Source organism: Parus major, chromosome 19 (assembly GCF_001522545.3).
Source record: "Parus major isolate Abel chromosome 19, Parus_major1.1, whole genome shotgun sequence".
Classification (NCBI taxonomy): Eukaryota; Metazoa; Chordata; class Aves; order Passeriformes; family Paridae; genus Parus; species Parus major.
In genome coordinates this window covers 2570765-2595693 of record NC_031787.1, presented here as the reverse complement: position 1 = coordinate 2595693, position 24929 = coordinate 2570765, and the positions used below count along the sequence as shown (strand labels likewise).

The window sequence follows — 24929 nt, the reverse complement described above, 5'->3', positions numbered from 1 at the left end:
CCTCTGTCAGGTCCAGCCATCAAAACAATTTTTGGTACCACAGCCAGATTCCAAATGGTGTAAGGAAACACGTTGCTCAGTGTCTGGGCTAGTGCCAAACATAAGAATAAAGAGGTTCTGACTTGCTGCTCTCATGAGAGGGTTTAACTGCATGGCACAGCTATGAGATCTCGTGCTGAAATGAACCACCAAGAGAACAGAGCTTCTGAAGAAGGAGTGTGACAGGGATAAAAAGCTGCTTTTTATATCACATGGGCACCTGGCACTGACAGGGTAAGCTGTGGAGGCAAACACTACACTTTTCTCCAGGAAAGGAACTACCTGACTGACAGAACAAATAAGGAATAAATTTAATTTGCTATAAAGAAGTGAGCTGTGATCTTGCTTAGCAAAAGTTGACTTGTATTGTATAGTGGCATTCTATATGCCCACAATGCAAAAGTGAGTTGTCACAAAATTTTGGTGGAAGTTTTTGGTGCAGTGTGGTCTGGACAAACATGAAAGTTGTGCTTGGAGAACAGGACAAGCATGCAGTTAAGGCAGAAAGGCTATCAAGGAATGATGGAGGTGACAGAAGAAGGCAAAGTCACAGGGGCCCTTTGTAAAAACCATTTGTACCCAGCAGTGAAAGCCAGAGTGGTGGAAGGAGGTGGCTTTTGACCTTGGGGAGAGGGAGAAGGGGGATGTTTAGACAGAGGCAATGCCAGGTAGTACAGCAACAAAAAGCATGAAGTGGTATCTGGAAACTTTAATGAAGGGCAAAAAGGGGATTAAAAGAAGTATTTAGAATTCATGGTTTTGTGTTTTTGGGGAACATTTTGTTTAATCTGACTCTGTCTTTGGAAAATTTGGAATTTGGGAATTCTGCTCTATGAAAGCAGAGTCGTGTTCTTGCCACAGCAGTCATAGTTAAAAACCTGCTTTTGGCCATCTCAAAACACCAGGTCGAGCAGTGGATGGCAATTGAGAGCAGTATGGGATGTGCCCTGGATACTCCGAGGACGCTTGGATCAGGACACATTTAAACTACCCAAAGTGAGAGTTAAACCCTGTGGAGCTGCCTTCCTTACAAGGTCTGGGCTGTGGCTGGGAAGCAAAGATGGAAAATATTCCCGGGAAAGGATGCGGAGGCCGGGAGGGAGCGGGCTTGGGGCACCACCCAGCGGCTCAGCGAGGCTCCGACTCGTCCGGGGAGTTTGAATTGGGAATGTAAATCGGGATTTCGGGATTTCCTTTGTCCACGGCTGGGGTTGGAGATAAAAATCTTAATTTCTACAGAATTGTGTTGATTCTTTATTGCTTCCAAGAACTTTCAAGGAACTCTTGACTTCGCTGGTTTAGTTAAGCACTGGGATAGTACGGATTGCTCAGAGAGCATTCTGTGGTCTACAGCTGAGAAAAAGGGAGATAAAGAGAAGATAGAATTAAATACTAGTGTTGAACACGTGGAAGAAAAGGAGTCTGCATTTGCAAGAGGGCCAAGAATGGTAGGTGCTATTTTGTTTTTCAGTCTAAAGTGTGAAATACCCAGTTCTTAAAAAAAGCCCAACCACAGACCTGTGTCTTCATACATGAGTCATAAGCCATAAGCACTCTTTATTCAAATTAACTGCCTCACTCTTAAACTCTTTGTTTGCTGGTAATTTTCACTTTAACTTTTCTTAACAGGATGCAAAAAATAAATTATCTTCTGAAACTGGTAATCCACAAACTAGCTCAAAAGAGATGTGACTGAATACTTTTTAAAATGTGAGTGGACAGAGAAAGAAGGCAGATAAAGGTGTCTGTATACACCAAAAGAACAAGAGTGCCTTCCTGTGCCCTCTCCTCCTCCCCCTTTGGACCTGTTTTTTGAGGCAGAAAGGGGAAGCCACAGCCCTGTTTTAAAGGCTGTTGGTGCTTGCTTTTTCTTTCTTTCTCTCTATCATTCTTTCTTTCTTTCTCTCTTTCTTTCACTTTCTTCTGTAGAAAAACTTTTTAGCTCTGGCAACTCACTGACAACAAAGAATATTGTTATTTTTGCATTTGTAGTTGCTGTGAGATCACTGCAGAGTTGTTTTAGTTCTTGGGTGCACAATGGATTACTTTGCTTTTGTTTACATTTACTTTCCCTTGTCTTCAAGGCCATGGTCTTCAGCACTTTTGCAAAACACAGCACTGCAGGGGGGTTTTTTTTTTGGTAAGTTCTTCTGACTGCAAGGAACATTTAATTTCAGTTCTTAGTGGCTGTGCTTGGTGCCGGAAATGACCGTAGTGATTGAAGTTCCTCATAGGCCCAGCACATTAATTGTGTGTGAGGAAATGCTCTATCATCCCTGCTGAGTGTCTGCACTGCAAACATGCAACCCCCCTGTGAAGATGAGGACACAGACTTGCTCCTCCAGGCACTACTTGAGGGACAGAACTATGGAACTGCTGCAGCAGATGGAACACAATGTCCATCAGTGTCTGTGTCAAAGAACAATCCAGCAAAGAGGGATTGCCTGGTAGTTGCCGTGCTGTGCTTTGGGAATTTAATAAATTTCATTGATTGGTTCATTGTGCCAGGTGAGAACCCATTTTACTCTTCTAAAGAAAAAGAAATTTAAGTTCTTAACAGTTCTACAAATGTTTCTAAACTCTACAAATGTTTCTAAAGTAAGGATATGCTTTAGGTCTTTTTGCTTTTTCTCATTTATCTGCTTTAGCCTGTTGATCATACTCTTAATGAAACTTCCAATTACAAATCTGGAAAGACCTAGGAGTGATTTATTAGACATTAATAGTTACTAGAATGCTTCTAAAAACAAAATAATACTTTAAAATCTATGTGTCTCATAAACAGACTTTACCATACAGGGCAACTGGTCCATTTTTGTGGCTGGATTCTACAGAGATTTGACTTGGGAGCTTCTCTTTACTGTACACAGCAGTTTACAAGGTTTTCTTTGCTAGTATCTAGTAGATTCTATGTGGTATTCCTTTATCTGAAGGATACTGATGCTATAACCTCCATTACAAGTTCAAAAACTATGTCATCTTTGTGATAACTTAGTTATCCATGTTAATTTGCTCTGGGGAGGCTGAACTTCCTTGTGAGCTGCCAGCAGTAGTGTGATTTCTGCAATGAAGAATGGAACATGATTGTGGAAAAAGAACAGAGATTCACTTCCTTAAGCCTTCCCCTACCCAAGTTATGACTTGTTATCTAATAAATAATGTCCTTCCTCCAAAATATGATTTTTAATGATTTTTTTCCCTAGCTGAAAACAACCAAGAGTAACTTAGAGTAAACTGGAGGGAAACTATGGGGTTTTTCTCACATATAAATTGTGGTCTGTGTAAATTCTTCTATTTAGTATTACTCCTAAGGATCTACCATGCTTCCAGGGATCTGATTTAGAAAATAGGGGAAGCACATGTGAGCTTGCTGTATTTTACTTCTGAGTAAAATATGAGGCCTGAGAAACAGAAATGTTTTAAAACCTTGAAAAAAAATGAAAATATGTATTATTAAATTTGGAATTAATACAGATAGTTACAGTACACAAAGGGATTATTTTGCTACTTAGACCATTCAGAAATTTAGGGCATTCAGTCAGTATCTTTAAAAATGGAGACTGTAGTGGGTTTAGGAGTTTGTGCTTGGTTTTTTGAGTACCTTTTAACAACACAAGAGGGAAGGAAGCAAGTAGGAGTGCAGTAGGAGTGCATGCTGAATGACTCTGCAAGGCTGTCAGTGAAAAAATTCTGTGTATGCCTTCTGTTGTCAAGCAACTTTTCTTGGAGAAGGGCAGGGGACAGAAGAGGATGAAAATATCTTCAAGGAAGAGCTTGGATGCTAGAAGGGATCCTCTTGGGAGGGTTAAGATCAAGAAGCCATTTGGCTCATTCCAGGCTTTGAACTATTCAGGGACTCCTGAACCTGCTAAGAGTTTAAAATTTTCCCAACATGCTCCTATGAGTGAGGTACCTTCAGACACAAGAATTCAAGAGCAGAGGCAGGAATAGTGTCCAGGCCTTTGAAACATCTCCTTTAATTATACTGTATGACTAGAGCACTTTTTACTTAGTTCTATGACCCCTGGGCCATGGGGGAAGTCTTTAAGCTGCTGTTTATACCACAGCAATACACTGTTCACCTGCTAGAATTCAGTGCCACTGCAAAATTCTTGCAACAGTGCATTTGAGTTTGGCTGTCCAAGTGTATGACCATGTTGTCAGATACCAGCTAACAGGAAAGGGAGGAAGGGGAGGTGTGAGTATCTCCTTAGAAGTAAACTGGCAGCAGTTACAAAGTTGTGGTTTCCGGATGGTTTTGTTCACAGGCTTTGACAGTGTTTGCATCACAGAAAACAAGTTCTTCCCCTTAATTGTCTGCTGATTTCAGTTTGTTGAAACTAGTGTCCATGCAGACCTTTCCCCTCTTTTCTGTCCACCAAGCTGTTCAAATTAATGCTTTGTAATTTGCCAGGAAATAGCAGGGTCAGTTATTTTAGTTAGGTGGAGGGGATGACATTTTAATGGTGCTCAATGTGAATGTTAGTTTGAGATGAAGTTGTGGTTCTGTTCAAGTCTTGTTAGCTGTGATTTGTTCTAAATACTCTGTGAGACCAAACCTGAATTCCTATAATACAGTATTTCTGAGCATTGATCACTGGCTGCCAGAAAGGAAGGATACAATTGATTGTCCTGTTTTAATGATGCAAAATGTTTGAATAATTAAATAATTCGTTTAAACTTTTGAAACCATTAGAAAACCCCAAAATATAAAATATGTTCAAGAATCATTGAAAAACAACTGTAAACCTCTGGAGCTGCTGTTAGGCTGGACCTTTATCTACAGTGACTTGAAGTCACATCAGTAAATAGTGAGTGGAGTGATGCTGCACCCATGGGGACTGTGGGAGAACATGGATTTACCTTTAAATTAGCTGATCCCACATTGCTTTTAAGTGGCTGGAGCAGTGTAGTTCATAGCATAACATGTAAAACTGTGGGAGAAGAGCTGCCCCTTGCTGACCTCACCCACTCCCTTCTGCTCCAGATGAGCTCCTGTGAGCACAGCAGGGAAATTACACAGAATTTGTTCTCTTACATGGTGGTGGTTTCACCCTGTTAACAATGCTATGACTTTATCTATTTTGGCAAGACTGAAGTGGCATGAGAAGTAAATGTCTTTTTTAATTGATATCTTTCAACACTGGAGTACAGGTATATTTTTTCAAAGCAGTATCTTCTATTTTTAATTGGTTTTCAGCAGTGTAAATTGTAAATACAAGATAGATGAGAGGAAGATCTGCAGCTCTGGCATGGTATAGAGAAAAAAATGACATTTTTGTCTTAACATCCACCGGTTTGTTCCACATTGTGTCCATTAAACTTTGAACTGTAATTTGTTCGTGTACTTAGGTGCTAATGGTGCAAAAGAAGCAGAACAGATCTGTAAACTGACTCTCATAAGACCCTTATGGTGGAAGATCATTAATTTTATCTATAGTGATAAGAATTTTTAATTTTCTGTACATCTTGTGGTAGAGTAATGGCTTACACCTAAACTAAAAACTAAATGTACTGCAGTTCTTGCATGCCCTGTTTTTGAGTTGGCAGTTAGCAGGGCTGAGCAGGATACTTTGCTGCTGTTGAATGTCTGCCTCTGTTGCAGGGATCCTGTTGGATATACAGAAATACTTTGGGCTTAGCGATGGGAAGACAGGTCTGCTGCAAACAGGTAAGAAAATCTCCTCAGTTCAGACAGTTGGCTTTGCCTTTCCCCTCTGTGCTCCTAAAACACAGTCCAGTTACTTACCTCTTCTAGTTCCTCTTTGTCTGTGGTATTGCTCACTTCCACTTGTGGGCAGGCTGACTACAATGCAAAACTGAAAGTCAGACTCCAGTCGGGTCCTTCAAAAATCCCACGGTATGTGAATCACAGAAGACAAATGATTTTTCAAGAAATACAGAAGTTGAGTAATTCACACACATTTTATTGTTGTATAGATATTTTGAGTATGCATTTGTCTTTTTCCAAATATCAATTCCCCTCCTACTCCTACAAACTCAGCCTGCCTTTAATCCCTGCCCTAAAAATAACCTGAGTTTATCTGAGGGGTGAGCAGTACAAATGACAAAAATAATTGGACTAACATTGTCTTTATTCATTGTTGGATTTTCAGTCTTCACTTTGTGTTACATGCTGGCTGCCCCCATCTTTGGGTACCTTGGAGATCGCTACAACAGGAAAATCATCCTTGGAGCTGGTATTTTCTTCTGGTCTGGTGTGACCTTAGGGAGCTCATTCATCACTGAGTCGGTATGTTGCTTTTTTAGAGGGTGCTATGAAAATAATCTGCATACAACTTGCAGGACTTTATAGAGTCCTTCTCTACTCACATTTGGGAAAGCATCAGTACCCACTCATTTCCCAAGCCTTAATCCTGGACTAAATATACTCCATGCAGGAATGCCTTATAGGACACTGGAGTCCAGCCTAGGCAATAGAGAACCCACACATTATTGTTCAATTGATGGGATTTTATTTTTGGTTTGTTGGTTTACATGTGCTCTATCCACCCTGTATTGAAATTCCCTCTGGGTGTCACTCTGAGAAGTCACTGCTGTGCAGAAAAAGCTGAGCAGTGAGATGTGAGGGGAGCAGGTGTGAGTGGAGGAAATACAGACACAGGCAAAAGGCAGTTCAATTCTGATTTCATCTGGTAGATTTCATCCACTAAAATTCCCCTCTTTAACAGCAAGCTTTTTTTCTTGCATGGATTTCTTTTGACTCTTTTCCCTGCAGCATTACAAGATATTTGTTCTTTCACGAGGACTGGTTGGCATTGGCTCTGCCAGTTACTCCACTATAGCACCCACCATCATTGCAGACCTGTTTGAGGAAGGAAAAAGGACCACAGTGTTATCTATCTTCTACATCTTCATTCCAGTGGGAAGGTTGGTTTTCTTACAGTGGCCTTTTGAAATTTCTGACCACACCTGCAATTCAATATACCCTGAGCCCTAATCAGATTTATTTTGATGCATTTCTACATTGGCTCTTGCAAAGGGATTTGTCACTTCCTCAGCAAGTTTGAATAGAGCTGATTAGGTGTATTTCTCTACTTACCTTAAAAAAAATTTACTTTTCCCCCCTAACATTTTTAAGGAGAATCTAGACTCTGGAAACTCTGGCTTTGAATAAAATATTGAATGCTAAAAAAAACATGTGCATAAGAGTATGTAATTTATTTCTGTGTTTCGGAAGACAAAAGCTTTTAGATATTAGTTTATTTGACAGATTTTTCAAGAAGCCTCCATTAAATATCTCCCAAGGAAGAGCTGCACTCCCCTCTCCTCTCTTAGTTAAATTGACATTGTGTCTGAAGAAAAGGTGGAGAAGAGATTTTCAAATGGTTTAGAGGCATACTCTGTATCAGAGCAGGCAGCCTAGACTGGGCCCAGAAGGCAGATTAAAACTAAAGAAATTCCTGCAGGGCATAATTCCTGTGGCTAGCACAGAAGGGAGTAGGTAATAAAATGTTTTATGGGCTCTTTGATCTGAGTTTGCAGTGTCATTCTACAGAATACGTATTCCAAGGGGAATCTGGGACATTACTGTCATCATCTCAAGTCTGCTCTGAGGAAGTTAAACTCTCCTTTTAATACTGGTTGGCAAGCAAACTAGCACAGACCATGAGGGTTATTTCTCTAAGAAATAAGAGAAAAAAACTGAGACAGAACACTTCTATGTGTTCTCCTTAGCTGGCCAGACATGTCATTTCAGCCACCCCAAATTCACTGGTGCTTACTGATCATTCCTTTCTGTTGTTTACAGTGGTTGTGGTTATATGCTGGCAGCTGGCATGGCAGAAAGCACAGGTGACTGGCACTGGGCATTCAGGGTGAGTCTCACTGTCATTCACCCTAACATCAAAATCATCACTGAGGTTTGGATTCTTTATGTTCATTGTGTTAAAGGTGAGCAGTGGAAGGACTTCCTACCCTCTGACAGGTCAGGAATGTGATGTTTAGGAGAAGTTTTCCTGTAGGACAAGTAGCACATTTCTGCCTAGCTCTGATAGGTGTAGGTGAAATTGTACAGCAGCCAGGGCAGGTGCTGATGTTCCTCTTACCTGAGGGCACATTTGGAATGGTTGTCACTGCACCAAGACCTCCCCAAACAGAAGAATTTGAAGGTTAAATGGTCATTATACTGGTAGCACCAGTTTTCTGTTCTGTTCTGGTCATCATGTGTCTCTTACTGAGACACCCAGTGCTTTGGAAATACTTCGTTAGAGCCTCATGCCTTGCATACAAAATCAGCTAGCAAATGCAGGTGAGTGGGGCAGAATGTTTACTGGAGTAACACTGATATTATTCAGGTAACACTGGTGACTGCATCAGTGATTCTTGTGTTTGTGGCTAGAATACTACAGCACAGTTTTCTTTCTTCACAAGTTTTTCTTTAAAATCAGAGGGAAGAGTGATCATGTATCTGTATGTCCTTCAAAGTCACCAAAGTCACTCTTTTTCTTTACAAATATGGCCAAAACCAGCATACATCTATTTCTGAATATATCTGCAATTTTCTGATAGTGGTTCTAATGCAATTGGAATTGCTTCAGTATAAGAAAACAGGTATCTTTGATCTAACCAACCTTGTGTCTACAGGTAACTCCTTGCATGGGAGGACTGGCACTGCTTCTCCTGATTTTACTGGTCCCTCACAAGATCCAGAGAAAGGCAGCAGCACACAGAGCAATGAGCATCTCTGGCACGATATGCAGAGCAGATGAGAAGCCAGATGTACACAGAACTGCCAAGACCACTTGGTGTCAGGATGTGGGATCACTTGTCAAGAAGTAAGTGGTTTGAGCTACAAAGGTTCTCTCTGTTGAGGAGTCACTATTCCATTAGAAGAAATATGTCCATTGAATCCTGCCTAGCTCCTTTGAGCTACATGCTGTATGCAAGAGAATGGAAACACCATGAATAAAAATCTTTCTTCTACTTTTTTACAGAAATGCTACAAAAGAGATAAAAAATTTCATTGATTCTTCTATTCTCCCATTTTGAGAAGGAGGAGGGCAAAGTTATGATGGCAGTTTGCTCCTATTAAAATCCATAGCTCTACTTTCTACTAAATTTTCCCTTCCCTATGGAAGCTAAATTACTAAAACTGCATAATTTTCTGGTGTAAATTTGTTTATAATTCTTAGTGCCTGAGGAAGGTTGGATTAACAAGTCTCAGGCACTCTGTGGTATTTGGGAGCCTGCTGTGCACGAGGTCAGAGTTTGTGGGACCCCAATATGGTTTATAAAGTAATTGTCCATGTGTTTTGATGGGCTGAGCTGTGGCTGGCAGATAACATCTTCTTAAGCACACAAAAATGAGAGCTGCAGCTGCCCCGCAGGACGGAGTGAAATGCGGACTGGAGCGGGTTCCTCGCTGCAGCGGCTTTGGGAACAGCAGGTGCCGCTGTGCAGCTGCTCCAGAGCATCCTTTTCCTTTAAACACTTGCTTTCCTGGCACCTTGTTTGTCTTTGGAGCGTTATTCCAGACCATCCAGCATTTTCTGACTGCCCGCTAAATCTGCTGCCTCTTTACATCCTCAACAGCAGGTACACAAGAGATGGGTTTTGTAGGATCACAATTTGTAGGCACTGTATCCTGAAGTGAATAATAAAAAACTTCCTGAATCAAAAATGAGCCTTTCTGACATTTCAACGAGACTATCTCCAAAGTTGCTTTCCTACAGAGATGTTCCAATGTAAAAATATTTTTTCATTTTCTTTTCCTTTAGCAACTGATTCCCATTTTCTTTTCCTTGGGCAATTGATTTGCAAAGTGTAAAGACATACTGACAATAAACTATGTGGTTCCACTTTTAATCAAGTCCAAGAGCACTTTATCTTTAGAAAATGGAGAATTAGGTTCATTTCTTAACAATTCCTCTAATTTGGTGGTCGCCTGATCATTTGCAGCAGTCTTAAGGTTTCATACATCCCTCTTGACCTCAGAGGGGTTATTCTCCTGAACTATTAATGACAAAGAGTCTAGCAAAAAATTTGATTTTCTCCTAGAATAGGGCAGGAAGGACACAAGGTTTGGATAGTTTTCAAAAATGCTTCTCCTTTTGTCTGAAACTTGCTGTGGAGATTGAGTCTATTTTTACTTACTCAGAGTTAAGGAGTTCTTTAGCCACTGAAACTTAACAGTTCAAAAGACCCAGACGTTATTCTCATTTATATTGGTTATAGAAAACCCTGAGACATTTAGACTTGCACATAGAACCCTTTCCTTTAGCTACTAAGCCATTAAATTCTTGCTCGCTCTCTATTGTTATTCTTCTGCTATCAAAAAAATCACAGCAATTGTTTTGGCAGAAGTTGGCATGAAGTCTGCAAGAGACCAGGATTTAACATGAAATCAGTAGGTCATACCCTTTGCTCTAATTAGTATTTTATTGTTGCCTTTCATAATAAAGCCTGATCAGAGTTCAGATATTCAAGGGAGCGGATTTTGATTACAAGATGTCTGAATGAACTGTTTTGTTATTGCTTGAAATTCTGGGTGTTGCAGGTAAGTTTTCCCTTTTTCCTCAAACACCATTCTTTCTAATATCTCTCAGTTGTTTTCTTTTGTCTTTCAGCTGTAGTTTTGTCTGTTCCTCACTGGGTCTGACTGCCATGGCCTTTGTCACTGGAGCCCTGGGAATGTGGATGCCACTGTTTCTGTACAGAGCTCAGGTTGTCCAGGGCATTGTCCCACCATGCCTCCAAGAATCGTGCAATTCATCTAACAGGTGAGCTGTGCCTGTGGGAGGATACCTGCAAACACTGCCCAGGGCTCAATCACAGCTCCAAAGGGGGAAGGGAGGATGTGACCGAGCACTTCTTGTGAAGGCAGTGGGGTGTGAATGTTAAATTGCTCCCAGGTATCTGACACTCCCCTTTGTTAGTTTGTTTATAATCACTCAGTTAACTGGAAAGATGCTGTCAGCCCTATTTAAGTAAAGTGAGAAGAAGTAGTAATAGCAGCACTTATGGGGAAAAAGGAGCAGCTTTAGCAAGGAGTTTTAGTTGACAAGCTACTTAAATCCCATTTAAGTATATTCAAATCCTGTGTTTTAGTAATTTGTCTATTATCTTCTTATTCTGGTTTTATAATCCCTGCCATGTTGATGAGTTCATTGTGGCTCCCAGCTTGAAGAAAGGTTGATGATTTTGATGTAGTATCATATCATCACATCAAACCAGGATCTTGTAAATAGCTGCCAGCTACAGAGCATGTCCAGGCCAAAGAAGATTCATGAATAGTATCAAATATTATAGAAGAAGAGGAATTTACACTAGTAGAACACTTTGAAGTAATCATAACACACCTTTTTGTAGGTCCCTTTTCCCCACCAAGGAAGAGTTTTTTCTTCACAGTGTGTTGTCCAGAATACAAATACATATTCAATATTCCCCTTGAGTCTCCATGGCTTCCCTCAGTAACAGTGAGCACTGGGACTGACTCCCTGTCAGTGGTCTCCATACAAGTATCCCTTTGTCTGGGAAGTATCCCAAGTCTTGTTTCAGTCTCTGCTTTTGCAATGGATTTCAAAGAACTCTGTGCTTACGGTGTGGCCTTTCCAGGTAAAGACAATTAAAGGGAAGAGCAGTAATCACACCTTGAATGTGTCCTCTGCTAATGGGATTTTTCTGTTTTTCTGCAATGGGATAACTGGGTCAACTCAGAAGTGATTTCTGAGTTGCAGCAAAATCAAATTGATTGAAGAGTCATCCCAAAATCCTTCAATGGGAAATGAATTGTCCTTCCATGGATGCCACCAGTGGCACATTACTTATCAATGAACATTAGTGGGAAGTTTCCTGTGTCTCACTCAGGAGTCTGGCTCAGGGTAGGCAGGTGAGGGAAATTGAAGAGTTTAAGATGTTTGGCTGTATCTGTTCATAGAAGCAGTTTAAGTACGTTTTTGTTAAGCTGAAGGTGTTGGCCTCTAGTTTGTTTTCTAATCCACTTCTGAATTATTATTCCACAACAGTGTTGTTAGAGCAGACATGGTCTTCAGGGAAGTGAAACAGAGCATCTGATAGTTTAACCTCATGTACTGCTTCTTATAGGATGCTTTAAATATAACCTTGGCATAAGCTCATGCCAGAAGCAGCAGAAGGCTGGTTTTGGACTGTTATTCCAAGGGGATGTAAAGAAACAGAATATAAACTATTATGTCAGACCTGATGGTGCTGGAGGAACTGAGCTGCACATTGCCAAACCTACCCAGGGATACTTTAAAGATGTTTTCCCCTCTGGCTGTTCAGCAGTTTCAGATTTTGTTTAAGGATCAGGACTGTATCACTTAGATTCCTTGGAAACACAGACTTAAATGGCACCACAACTGACTCAAGTCTCAATCCTTTCAAGGCAGATAAATATGAAATGTGGAGTTTTTGTTCAGGTCTTTGTGCAAACACTTTTGAACAGATCTGAGAGATAAGTGAGCATTCTCAGGCCCTAAAAGATCTCATAGGAGCCTTTCCCCACTACTAGGCTTCTGTACCTTCCTAGTATCAACTGAACTGTGCTTGGATTTAGTTTTGGCCATTCTCTTTTATTGCAGCTGCAGGTTTATTTCAACTACAGTTTACAGTACATGAATATTCTAAACACAAATCCATGAATGCTTCAATCAGCTAATGTCACCTTGGAACTTGCCTCTCTTGAAGAAATCTCTGAGATTGTTCTGCCTAGTGACAATCTATAATGTCACTATCAAGCTTTAGTCAGTGATGGATCAGAATCCTGAAGAACTTGCAGGGAGAGTACAAATTTGCTTAAAGTTTGTTATCTAGCATAGTAAGACCTTTTTTTTTTCTTGTAGAATTATTGACTTCTTCCTAATCAGCCAGAAAGAAGTTAAGAAGTGAATGTGCTGTAGTTTAAAGGAACAGATCATAACCCAGCTGGTTACTTTGCAGCTAGAAAAAGCTCAGGAAAATGTACAGAACTTACCATGTAAAGTATTCAGAAGTGCTTGTGCTCAGAATACATTGGTCCTGTCCCTGTTTGTCTTCAGAGAATTATGATGCAGTGGCACCACTGATCTTGTGTGAGAGACTTGCTTTGTCATTGGGGGGATCTCATTGGGACAGAGAAAGCACACATGGAAGTCCCTTTGGAAGCTGAATATTCTAAACTATTCAGACATGTTCTTTTAAAACATGAACTTGTGGTTCCTGAAGAACACATTTGCATTTGGAGACACACGAAGCTGAATGGTATTGGAAACTCTGTATTCAGAAAATTCTACATGGACCTGGCAGTAGTTACCTATTCAGTATTCTGTGAACTCTTCTGGGAAGTGGTAGGTGTTTCCCATAGTCAGAGAAGTGATTCATCTCTGCTGTGCTAACCAGAGGGTTGTAATTTAGATGTGTTTCATTCCATGTGCTAGGATCTCTTCCAAGGCAGCAGATTGTGATACAGGGTTACTCCATCTGTGTTTCAGGGATGACTGGGTAGATTGATTCACAGGGTAACCACGATGACTGTGTCTCCTCTAAATCACACCATGTCCAGATCACACTGAGCAGAGCCCTCCTTGAGCCTGGGTGCATAACACCTGCTCTGTAAATGGGAAAATATCTTCTCCACGGGATACAGCCACCATCACAAAGCCATAGCTTCAGCTGGGGCTTGGGATTGCATCCATTCAGAAGGAATGGGAGGGTTACATCAAATGCAATAAAACTCAACTTCCCCATTAAAGATCCTTCTGAAACTACAGGTACAAGCTAACACCATTTATTTTTCCACAGTACAGTCTTACTATGCTCAGCTGAATCCTTTGCTTTGTCACCAGCCTAATATTTGGAGGCATCACCATTGGGACAGGAATTTTGGGTATTATTGCTGGGGCAGAAGCTGCGAGACGATTAAGGAAGAGAAACAACAAAGCTGATCCTCTGATCTGTGCCACAAGCATGTTCATTTCTGCCCTGTGCCTCTACATAGCTCTGATGGTGGCCCAGACAAACATCCTTTCCACTTTTGTAAGTGACAATTAGCAAAATGTCTTTTGGCATCCTAGGGAGAATGGGAAGGAGGAGGAGGAGGAGGTGAGGGGTGGCTTTTTCAGAATTCTCTGTGGTCTTCTAAACCATTAAGAGGTTTCAGTGACTTGTGACAAGGTATCCAGGTAAGCTCTGGGCTCTGATGCTCCCATAGCTGAGGTCTAACCTGTGAGAGCCACACTGGGCAGTCCTTGGTACAGCAGAAAGGGCAGTCAGAGCACAAAAACGGTGCCTCAGGTCCTGCAGAGTGCCCACACTGAACAGGAGAATAGTAACTCTGCATTTAGCTGCATTGAAACATGTCCCTTATGCAAAAATCTAGTTAAAGCAAGTCTCAATCTTATGTTAATTTTTAATGCGTTGTAGCTAATTTAGTATTCTTATTTATTTTTGCTCTCTGAATTCTTAAAGGTTGGTGTGGTTTGGACTGTACAATATACACTGTTCTTGCTAAGAATAATTTAGCCCTCACCTTCAAAGCCTTAGATCACTAGCTGATCTTCAAAGTCAAGCTTTTGGCAATGCAAACTGAAGTAAAAATCTTAATTCCATTCTCCGTAAAGGGGAAAACAGAAACTTACTAGGAATGACAAAAAAATCCCTGTAAAAGGGAACTGAATGTAAACCCTATTTCAGCTATAATCTGGTAACAGCTAGGTAAAGACTCCTGTGCATTTTTCCTGTGACTCCACAGCCAAAATCACCATGATTAACATAAATAAGAGGATCCAAGTAAAGTAAATTACTGTAATCAACAGTTCTCTGCAAAAGGGCACTTTTCCAGGTCTTTTGCTTCTAAGAATAATGCTTGTTCAAAGAGGTTTTCCTTCTGACTCCTCAGGAATGTGTATTCCTGTGGAAAAACACCTTTACACCAAGAGAAAACACAAGTGGATTTGCCTGAGTGTGTGTACACAAAGCAAAATGTGAAATTGAAGATTATTTTTGGATCCAAGAGTGGGGATCTGAGTGCCCAGAAGAATTAGCCATTGTCTTTTTTCTGCTTCTCAGAGTCCCAGAAAGCTCCACTCTTAGTGTGTTCCTCAGGGGATTTTTCGTCATTAAAGGCAGAGAATAACAGTTTAATTTGCCACTCTGCATCAGACAAGTGAATCAATATATTTGTTTGGAACTACCAAAATATACCTTTTATGAGAATCACAGAATCACAGAACCAGAATTTTGGGTTGGAAGGGATGTTAAAGCTCATCCAGTTCCACTCCTTCTACTAAAAGTGCCACCTTCTACCAGACCAGGTTGCTCTAAGCCCTGTTCAACCTGGCCTTGAACACTTCCAGGGATGGGGCAGCCCCAGCTTCTCTGGGTGTCCTGTGCCAGGGCCTCAGCACCCTCACAGGGAAGAATTTCTTCCTTACATCTAATCTAAAGCATTGTGAAGGAAAAGATGTCTGGATAATGGTCTATACTATCTCAGTGCTTCAAGGAGCTTTTTTCCCCAAACTGGTTTGGAGAGGAAAACAAATGAACAGAACAAAACAAACAAGAAACACAGGATGTATGGATATCCTAGGTTTATTATCTATATCTGTTACCTACAGGATATTTATAGATAGTCTAGGTATACTAGATCTAGATCTAGGTGGAGAATGTAAGCCACCCTCCCAAAAACATGAGTTTGTCACTGTGCCTTTCCTAGACCGTGTTTTCATCAACCAGGGACAATATCTTGACCAAGACCTTACCAAACACAATGCTGGCACTTGTTGTAACAATATGCCATCAGTTTAATTAGTTGATAAGAATAATGTGCCATGTGACTTTGTGGCCTGTGTTTCTGAAGAGATTCTGCTTTCTAGCACTGTTCCACCTCAATGGTGTAATTTAATGCTTTCCTCAAGTCTCAGTCTAGGCAGGCCACTTCAATCTGTTGTCCAGAGCTGGCTGAAAGGGTTAATATTTTCTGAGACCACAGCTGTAAGAACTGTTCAGTGCCATACCCCTTTTCCTCATGGCTGGGTCTCCATCTGTGATGGATTAGGGATTTCCTACAGGACAGCAAGGTTTTGAGACTGGCTGTTCCCTGGACTCCATTCCATTTTAGAAGTTCTCTCTCTAAACAAGCCCATTAGTTTAGTATAGTAATAGTAATAGTATAGTATAGTATAGTCATTGCTTTTTTCTGTTTTGCAGATTTTTATTGCATTTGGAGAACTGTTTTTGTCTGTAAATTGGGCTGTTGTGACAGACATACTGCTGGTAAGTGCTCATGAAACTATTTCCTTATTTCAAGTGTTTTGTCAATGTAATGTTGTTCCTAAGCCTGGTGGCTTTCTGGTGAACCAGCTCCTCCAGAGAATCTCCTTATTGGTGGATTCTCTCTCAAGCTTATCCTACTTGGAAACAATGTACTGCTAGGCAAGGATGCCAGTGGCAATAAGGTGCAGTGGTGCAGTAGTCTGAGTTATTATAATCCCAGGAAGATATCCTGATTTGGATGGAACTCATGCACGTGGTACTCTCTAGTGCTGCCTGTACCAGGTATTTTGGGCTTCTCTACAGCTCTGTGTGTCAGATACCTGCTAGAAAATGGTCTGCACCAGAAACAAGGTCATTTTGTGTCTATAATCAGGTTTTCTAGTTGTTTTCCAGAGGTTTGGAAGGATGATCCAAATGAGGCAAAATTGATAGTCCATGAACTATTAGCAAGTTCCCTTAGTTCAGAACTCAGTGCAGATGAATTCCAGCTCTTGCAAGTCCAATTCATAAGTGCTGCTACACTGCCAGAGCATCAGGCCAGCAGTGATGTTTAAGGGGCTCTTGGGAATTCCAGGACACCAGAAGCCAAGGAATAGCAATGCATGATTTCATTTGGATTCTGTCATCAGTAATTTCTTTATAAAGGAGTGATGTGAAAAGCACACATCTTGTAGCACAGTTTGTCTAGACTGTGATGAGCAGCCTCTTTTTATCATTTCAAAGGTTTTTAGAGTTAGTAATTTTACTTGAGTTTTTACTCTAAATAAAAATTTGGCAACCTTTCATTTGGGTTGTAGCTCCACAGTCACTAATAGATGTCTGTGTAAACCCTGGGGCAGATACTATGATTGCTGAACTACACAGATCATTATAGTCTTATCAAGTAGTTTAAATAATCTTTCTTTTATATAATCCATTATATGAACAAGTTGAATATGGTTTATCAGTGCAATAAGCAAAGAAATGCTCATATCTAATAGTCAGACTGCAGAAAGCTGTTTTAAATACCAAAGTTATTTATATGATTGACAATTCTTTTGTTGCTACCTGTGGGCATAAGACAAAATATTTAAATTGACACTACCCTTTTTTATGAGGAGTAGAGTACTGGGTCACCCAAGGGACCCAAACTCTCTGCTTTGGGATCCCTGTGCTGAAAAACTGTGGATGTGATGGTAACCCAAATATTTCAAGCAGGAAGCTCCCTGTGAGACAAGGACTGTTCAGGCAAGTGTGGTACAGGTACAATAGTGCTGCAGATGGCACTGAAAGTGGGGAAATTGTGTAAAGCCATCAGGAGAAGTGAGAGAAGGCACAAAGTTAAGGGACAGAACAGAGATCTTTGTTTCTTCCCAAGCAAGAGGCACATGAGTGTTTCCCATTTTATGTAATAGTGTTTCATTCTAAGGGAGCTGAAATCTATTTGAAGATTTCTACTGCAAACTCCACACTCATAATAAATCTTTCATTTAAGAACCACAGTGAGTGCATTCACATGTAGCACAACATGTAGCACTGCACAATAGCAGTTCACAGGAAGGACAGGAATAAAACCTTGCAGCCTGTGGCTCCAGTGGGACACAGGTCACCGTCCCTTGCTATCACAGGAACTGAAAGTTTACCCCTGAGGTCACTGGCACTGTGGTCTGAGTTGCTCAGATATACAATTTGCTTGTATCCCTACTGGCTATCTAAACCCAAGTAGTGGACAAGCTGAGCAGAGATAAAAGTATCCCTATTACAGTATCTGTGTAAAAGGATGAGAAAGTTTATTGCCAAATGCTGAGCACTCTCTGGTGACCAAAGGGACCAGCTGTGAAGCACTACTGAATTCTCCTTCCACTACCTGACCTTGCCTTGATATGAGTCTGTTTATCTTTGTATTTCATAGCTGAAGAACCTTTCTTTACATTCTAATTGGGATGAAGGAATGGAGCTACTGACATTTCATGGGTCTTCAGCAAAGTCCTGCTGACACTGACTGTGCATTATGTTCTCTTTCACGGTGCTGCTCTCTACATGTCAGTTTTCTGCACTCTGGAATTTTAATAAAATAGTAAATAATGCAGTCAGCATTAGTCAATTGGCTGCTTGCTTAAAATCTCAGCCAGCAGCCAAGAGGGTTTTGATTCTTATTTGATTCTCATTCTCATTCTTGATGAATGGTCAGAAACAACTATCCTATAAGAAAAGAGCTGAAGCCTTGCTGCAGTGGACAGGTGCAGAAAAACTATCACTGGTCCAGACTAACATTTTTACTTATCTCCATTTATTTTTAAATAATTGAGGTTCTTTGCACCAGAAGCAAATATAAAACCATTGCCATTCTTTTTACATGAATTGAGGCACCAATTTTTTTTTCAGTTTTTCAATTTACTTCTCTTTGAACTCTTACATCTGCATTTTAATTCTGTCCTCTGTTAAAGAGGAAGGTGACATCACTGAGTTAGGTAATGGTGATACATGGTGAGGAGAATGAGGCAGATGGTTACTATCAGCTCTTTCTTTCAATTCCTTCCTCAGTCCAAACTGCAAAGCCTGTGAGGAACAGGGCTTTTGTTCAGTTCCATCACTCCAGGCTCAACTTTCTCAGGGAACGCTGCATCACACTGCAGTCCACAGGAAATCTGTGGGGAGCATCATTGCCATATCCTAGATCCATGTAAATCTAGAAGAGAAGGAAATTCTTGTCTCCCAGGTGACCAACATTCCTAATTTCCATTTCTTTTATGATATTGTGGTTACCAGCAATATTGTATCAATTGACATCAAGTGGGGAGGTGAAAGATTTGGCATAGCAGAGCTCTGTGGTGCTGTGTTCCCCTGGGAACAGACATAAAGGTTATTACCACAAATGTGCTTTGGGTTGGATCTCTTGAATTCTAAATGCTACTAATTGTTTTATTAGAAAAATGATGGAACTGAGCTGAATTTGTAGATGTCTGCTCATTCAGTGGCAATCTTACTTGGGAGTTGTGTTTCATCCAGTTGAAGCCCCATGAGTTCAGTGTATTACTGCTGTTATATTGACTGAAGGGTGCCATAGATAACAGCAGTAATTTAGCTTTCTGCCTCATTTCCTATGTGATCTGGTAGGATTTCTGATAATGTAGCTGGATTTGCTAATGCATGTTCTTATTTTGCCATGAAAATGACTTTTCTTTCTTCCCACATGGCACTACTAGCCAGACAATGTAGCTAGGAATTAATTTCTCCTGTGACCTGTGGAGCTGAAGACAAAGGAAGATGCTGACTGAATGATAAGGACTCCCTCCCTTTGTGGCTGGTGCATCAAGAGGCATTGCATGTAGCCACCTTTCTGCCTCCTATTCAGTGTAAACACAAAGGTATCTGCTGTACAACTACAATCCTAATGTGCAGGTGGAGAAGTGCTGTAGCTGCATTGCTGGTTTACCAGGAGCTGTACTTGGAGTATTCCTTATGAAACATGTTTGCCATCTGTGAGGTTGTGGAACTCTGTCTTTTAGGGTTTTGGCAGCTAATAGTGTAGGAGATGCTGGAACTGGAGGGGTTTGGGAAGGCTACCAACATGTCCCTGTGTTTGGAAGTGCCCTGGAAGGTACAGGAGTGTTCTCCAGCCTGTGTGTTCCATCTGCTTTTCTAGCTGACAGCTCTGTGGCAGAGTCTGCAGGGGGGTCTCTGAAGAGAGAAACCTCCAGAAGCAGCACGAGGGATCTGCAAACTCTACCTGTTTGGGGCATCTGCTTCTCTGTCCAGGCATCTGGGCTGGATCTCCTCAGAGGAGGAGTGCTCAGGATGTCATCTCCACTCCTGCCATGGTGTGGGGTCCTGGTCTCACTGTGGCCAGGCAGGACCCCATGGCTACTTCAGAGTCCCTATGGGAAGGTGCCTTTTGTTTCTTCTTTTCCTAGTGAATACCACAGTACCTTGAGCTCTTGAGCACAGTTTCTGTTGTGCAGAAGAACCTGAGTAATAGCACAGGCAGGGTTTGTATGAGCCCTGAAACTATAGGAAACATCCTGTCCTTCTGTATTTTTCTTGTTACAGTTTTGCTGAAAAGCTCTTGTCTCTTGTAATTGCAGATATGGGTTATTAAATAAAGGTAATAAGGAAGTGGTGCAAGGCACTGGGAGAACCAAAGTACATTTAGCTTTTCCCATGCTTGCAATGCCCATGATATATTAAGTGCATAACAATATTTGATTTGCATTTCTCAAACACAGCCTGTCATTATCTGTAAAAGAAATTTGAGTGTAGGACAGATGACACAAAAACCTCGGAGAGCCAAGAGCTGACAGTCTCCAGTCTAGTACAGTCTGTCATAGCCAGGTCTGCTTCCCAAGCTCAGACTTTTCTACTGTAGTTTTTTTGTTTCTGTTTGTGAACAGAGCCTGTTCACAAAGTGTGCATGCTCATCATCCAGGCAGGTTCTGAGACAAAAAAAATATGGGTAGACTGTGCACCCTCAGTTTAGGCTTTCTCCTGTGTCTTCCTTTCTTGATTTTTTTTTTCCTCAGCAAAACACGCTGTGTTTTTGCTCAGCAAAACTTTTCTGTCTCCAAAGCTGTAAACAGTGTTTGAATATGAAATAAATAAAAGTTGCTCTGTCGATGTCTCTGGGATATTCTAGAAGCAGCTGGGCACTCCTGAAGTTCTGTGTGTTGATGTTCCCTCTGCTGTGGGCTGTGCTTTGTTTCAGTACGTGGTGACACCGAGGCGACAGTCCACAGCCATCGCCCTGCAGATTTTGGTGAGCCATTTGCTGGGAGATGCAGGCAGCCCATACCTCATCGGAGTTGTAAGTGAATTCTCTCCTTACTGAGCTTTTCTTAGGGTAAAACTTCTAGAAACTGAAAGACACTCACAGAATCATAGGTACTACCTGGTCCAAAACCAGAAATCACTCAAATTTCTCTGCCCTTCCTACATTTTCTTGAACTTTGGTGCTTCTGCACAAATCAGCCTCATACTGCTCTCTCTGTACTGTTCATTAATTTTAGTTCCAGTGTACTATATCTGTCAGTCTCACCTCCTTCCTTCATTAATTTTAAGACACAGTAACCAACAAAGCACCCATTTTAAGTTTTCTGCTTTACTTGACATGGGAGACTGAGTCTTTGTTGTAGATTTAAAGTTTTGTTTGTATGAGAGTTAATTTAAAGAAGTTTACCCCATGTTGACAGTGTCAGGGTTAGACAGGGCCAGCAATGCCAAGTGAGCTATGCCTGCACAGCTGCTGCTGGCCCAGCCCCACAGGAGGTTCCCCTTGTCCTCAACTGTATAATCTGTCTGGCAGAGAAGAGAGCCTCTCTCCCTGAGGGATTACTCCTACTGACTTCCTTTTTTTGGCAAATGAAGAAACCACTTTGCTCTTTGGGGTTAGGAAACTCTGACTCTTACATTTACCTGACTGGATGTGTGTGGGAACATAACCAACGACATCCCTGTGGAAAATGGCTGAAATGGGATGCAAAAATGGGCTGAAATATGAAAAAAAAAAAAGCTGAAATATGTCTTGTTCATTCTCCTTTTGGTCAATTTATTGATTTGAGCTTTCTACCTGAAAGATTAAACTGTTTGTGCCTCTTACCCACTTTGTGTTTGTGTCCTTTGCCCTCTCTGGGGCATGGGCAGAACTGAGGCCTTGTGCTGCATCCTGCCAGTCACTGTGGGACCTGCAGAAATCACCTTAAAGAGCAGCTCATCAAAAAGAGTGAAGACAAAAAAAAAGCTTATCCAGATGAGATTAATGTCAGGTAACCATGTAACATCACACAGAACAGAGTCAATAAAACTGCTGTGTGTCCAAGTGGGTTCCTGTATATTGAGCACCCACATTGTCCTCTGGAATGTTCTGTGAACCCACACCAGCACTTCCCGTGACTGCTGTTTGTTAAACACCAAATCTTCTGCTTTCATATCCTGATAGTGTTTCCTAACCTGCTTCAGCCAAAATTTTAGCTTAAAATCTGGGTGAATTTTCTTTTTCAGAGCCTGTTTTCATTCCCTCTACACTCCAGAGATTTTTTTTCACTAAGCATTTTAAAATTAAATGCATTAGGTTTGTATCATGGCTGTTATGCTTGCTGTAGTCCCGAGGTACCCATTTAGAGTTGATCTTCCTCTTATCTTCCCAAACTGTCATAAATAATCATAAAAACCCAGCAAAGGTTGAAGAGTCTTGTATTTATGCATTTCAAGTCACACAGTATATTCTAACCATCAAGAACAAATGTGGGAATAAAAATGACTGCTTTCATCATTTATCTTTTTGTTTATGCTAAAAAAAGATTTCAAGTTCTTGGGTTAAGTGTTGAATCTTACTGAGTTTCTGGAAATCAGATTTTCCTTCTGTCTACAAAAATAAAGTTCATCATTTATAGCCTTTACAACCTCATTCTCCCACCAGTGCAAAAAGCACCTGCCTGGCATTTTCTTCCTTCCACTTACTCAGTGTCACTCCAGAACACCTCAAGTGCCTTTTCACTCAAAAGCAGACCCCACTCTTAGGTTAATTTCCATCTTTTCCCTGCCTTATGAGTGTTGCTTGTGCCTGAATTGCTGCTTGATCCCGTTTCTATCCACTGGATGCCAATAAGGAAGGTGGAAAATTACTGAAAGGGATCAAGAAATGCTAAAGGTCACTGCCCCTCCTGTGCTGGCAATCTAGAGATGGGCTAGGAAATGGTAAAATATCACTCCTGCCCTCGTGATGGAGGCACTGAAGGTGTAAAACAACGAGATTCCTCAACCATTTGGAAGCTGGAGAGCAGTGGACTACAGGTGTGCTTGGTACTGGGATTGACAAACTTTGGGAGCAGACTCTCATCCCTGTCTGCCTCTTTTACTCTTTTCAAGCCCCACACTGTAAAGAGGCTGTTCAAAGCAGGAGAGGATGGAGGTGTTATTCCAGATTCATGTCAGCCTTGTTCCCTCCCCAGATCTCCAACGCTATCCAGGCCAGGAACATGCCATCGTTGCAGTGGAGTTTCCGGAGCATGCAGTACAGCTTTGCCATCTGTGCTTTTGTTGGGGTCTTTGGAGGAGCCTTTTTCCTCCTGACATCTTTCTACGTCGAGGAAGATCGGAAAGAAGCCCAGAGGCTCTGAGGTGTCCGTGTTTATAAATTCTAAACCCAGGTGTGGTGACCTGTTTGGACACCAGCCATGGTATTGTCTCTGTAACATTAAACCATGCTAATGTCTGCCTTATGGTAATGCCACATCAGTCTCTATAAAAATGATCAGGGCAAAATCCCAGTGAAGTCTCAGATTAGACAAACCTCACACATTCTGCCTGTGAGGGTGCCTGGGACTGGGAAGCAGTCACCTCATCCCTTGGAACAGGCAAAAAACCATGAAAGAACAGTGTGCCAAGTCAGGCTGGCATTCAAGTAGCTGCAAGTGGCTGTATTCCATTACAAGAGAGCAACTGGATTCATCTCAGTGCTATAATTACCCTCATTGTAATCCAATAAAGCCTTGGAAATGTTCTTAGAAAGCTTTTGGCTTATAAAAGAAACAAAGGTTAATATGAGGAGGCTCTTGATCCTGATGCTGTGTAGCTGATCAAAATTGTGTGGGTCTCACTTTGTGTAATTTCATGTTTCTGAACAGTTTTGTTATTAATATGTAAATTGCCTACATCCCCTGCAAGAGTCAAATGGCTGTAATTGGAGAGATTAATGGACATGCTGTCAAATCCTATTGTAGGAAGGTGCTTTGTAAATGCCTCGTTAGAAGTGCCCAGATTTGGAATGTGATGTATCCCAGCAGGCCTGACCTTGCCAAGAGAGCTGGGGCAGGCTTGGGAAGCACACCCTGTGTCCCTAAAACCAGGGGTCTGTGCAATGAACAAACCCAACCTGCCCAGGACTCAGCTCACACTGTGGCACCAAGGTCTGACTTTATCTGCTCATACACTCTGGTGGGTCTTTTCCTATAGTTAATATTTTTCTATATTATTGTGAAAAATTCTTTTAAATTGAATTCAGAAATAAATTTGTGCATTCATGTATGCAGGTATCATTTGCTTTTCAGTATCAAATGTGTTGGGCAGAAGGAAATAAAGGAAAATACCCTGCTTAATGAAAACATCACTTTAAGAAATGCAGGTCTGCGTTGCTTAATCTTTGGTCTGGTAATAGGATTACCTTTAGCATCAACCCTATGGACTGTTTTAATTTTTCATTCCAGATCTTCTATGTGCAGCTGTCAGCAGATCCAATCAGGTGCATTTCATTGCTCAACAGTACAGGAGGAAATGAATTTTTCTGGTGAGGGGAAAGCACAGTGAATAGCTGAATTCCCCTCCCCAAATACCATCTGCAGTCAGTTTTGTGCCACAAATGAAGTCAGTGTTTTCCTGGGTCAGAGGTGCCTGATTATTCATAACACTTTAATTTCCAGCAACAGAGTCATCCCATCCCTGCCAATCATCTTTCTGTTTTGTGTTGGGTTTATTCTACAGTGCTCTGAGGTTTGCAAGTCTAGCTGCTCTCCAAACTCCTCCTGTTCTTTGTTGCTTTTCCTGGGCTAGTGCCAGCAGTTCTCAGCTTCTGAAGAGACCAACAGGAGGACTTTGGCACCCAACTTTTGAAATTGTATCTCTTGAAAAAAGGATGAAATGGGAGGGAAGGAAGAGTATAATTCTCAGTTCACTTGTAAATAAACAAC

General features: G+C 41.2%; 1 protein-coding gene across 2 annotated transcripts; it reads left to right on the top strand.

The window, feature by feature from the left end:
* Positions 1–1985: 1985 nt before the first annotated feature.
* On the top strand, positions 1986–24352 carry SPNS3 (sphingolipid transporter 3 (putative)). Of its 2 annotated transcripts, none has more exons than XR_004499868.1 (11): positions 1986–2547; positions 5645–5710; positions 6156–6292; positions 6779–6930; positions 7811–7877; positions 8647–8837; positions 10629–10781; positions 13845–14034; positions 16207–16272; positions 19458–19619; positions 20954–21041. XR_004499868.1 is itself a non-coding variant. In XM_033518946.1 (11 exons), exons 1-11 carry the CDS (start codon positions 2340–2342, stop codon positions 23361–23363), a joined length of 1497 nt encoding a protein of 498 aa, XP_033374837.1. In that variant the 5' UTR covers positions 1992–2339; the 3' UTR covers positions 23364–24352. The 2 variants fall into 2 exon arrangements, 1 of the variants encoding a protein (XP_033374837.1); XM_033518946.1 differs by lacking the exon at positions 19458–19619 and adding an exon at positions 23196–24352 and having other exon boundaries at positions 1992–2547; positions 20954–21052.
* The last annotated feature ends 577 nt before the right edge of the window (positions 24353–24929 follow it).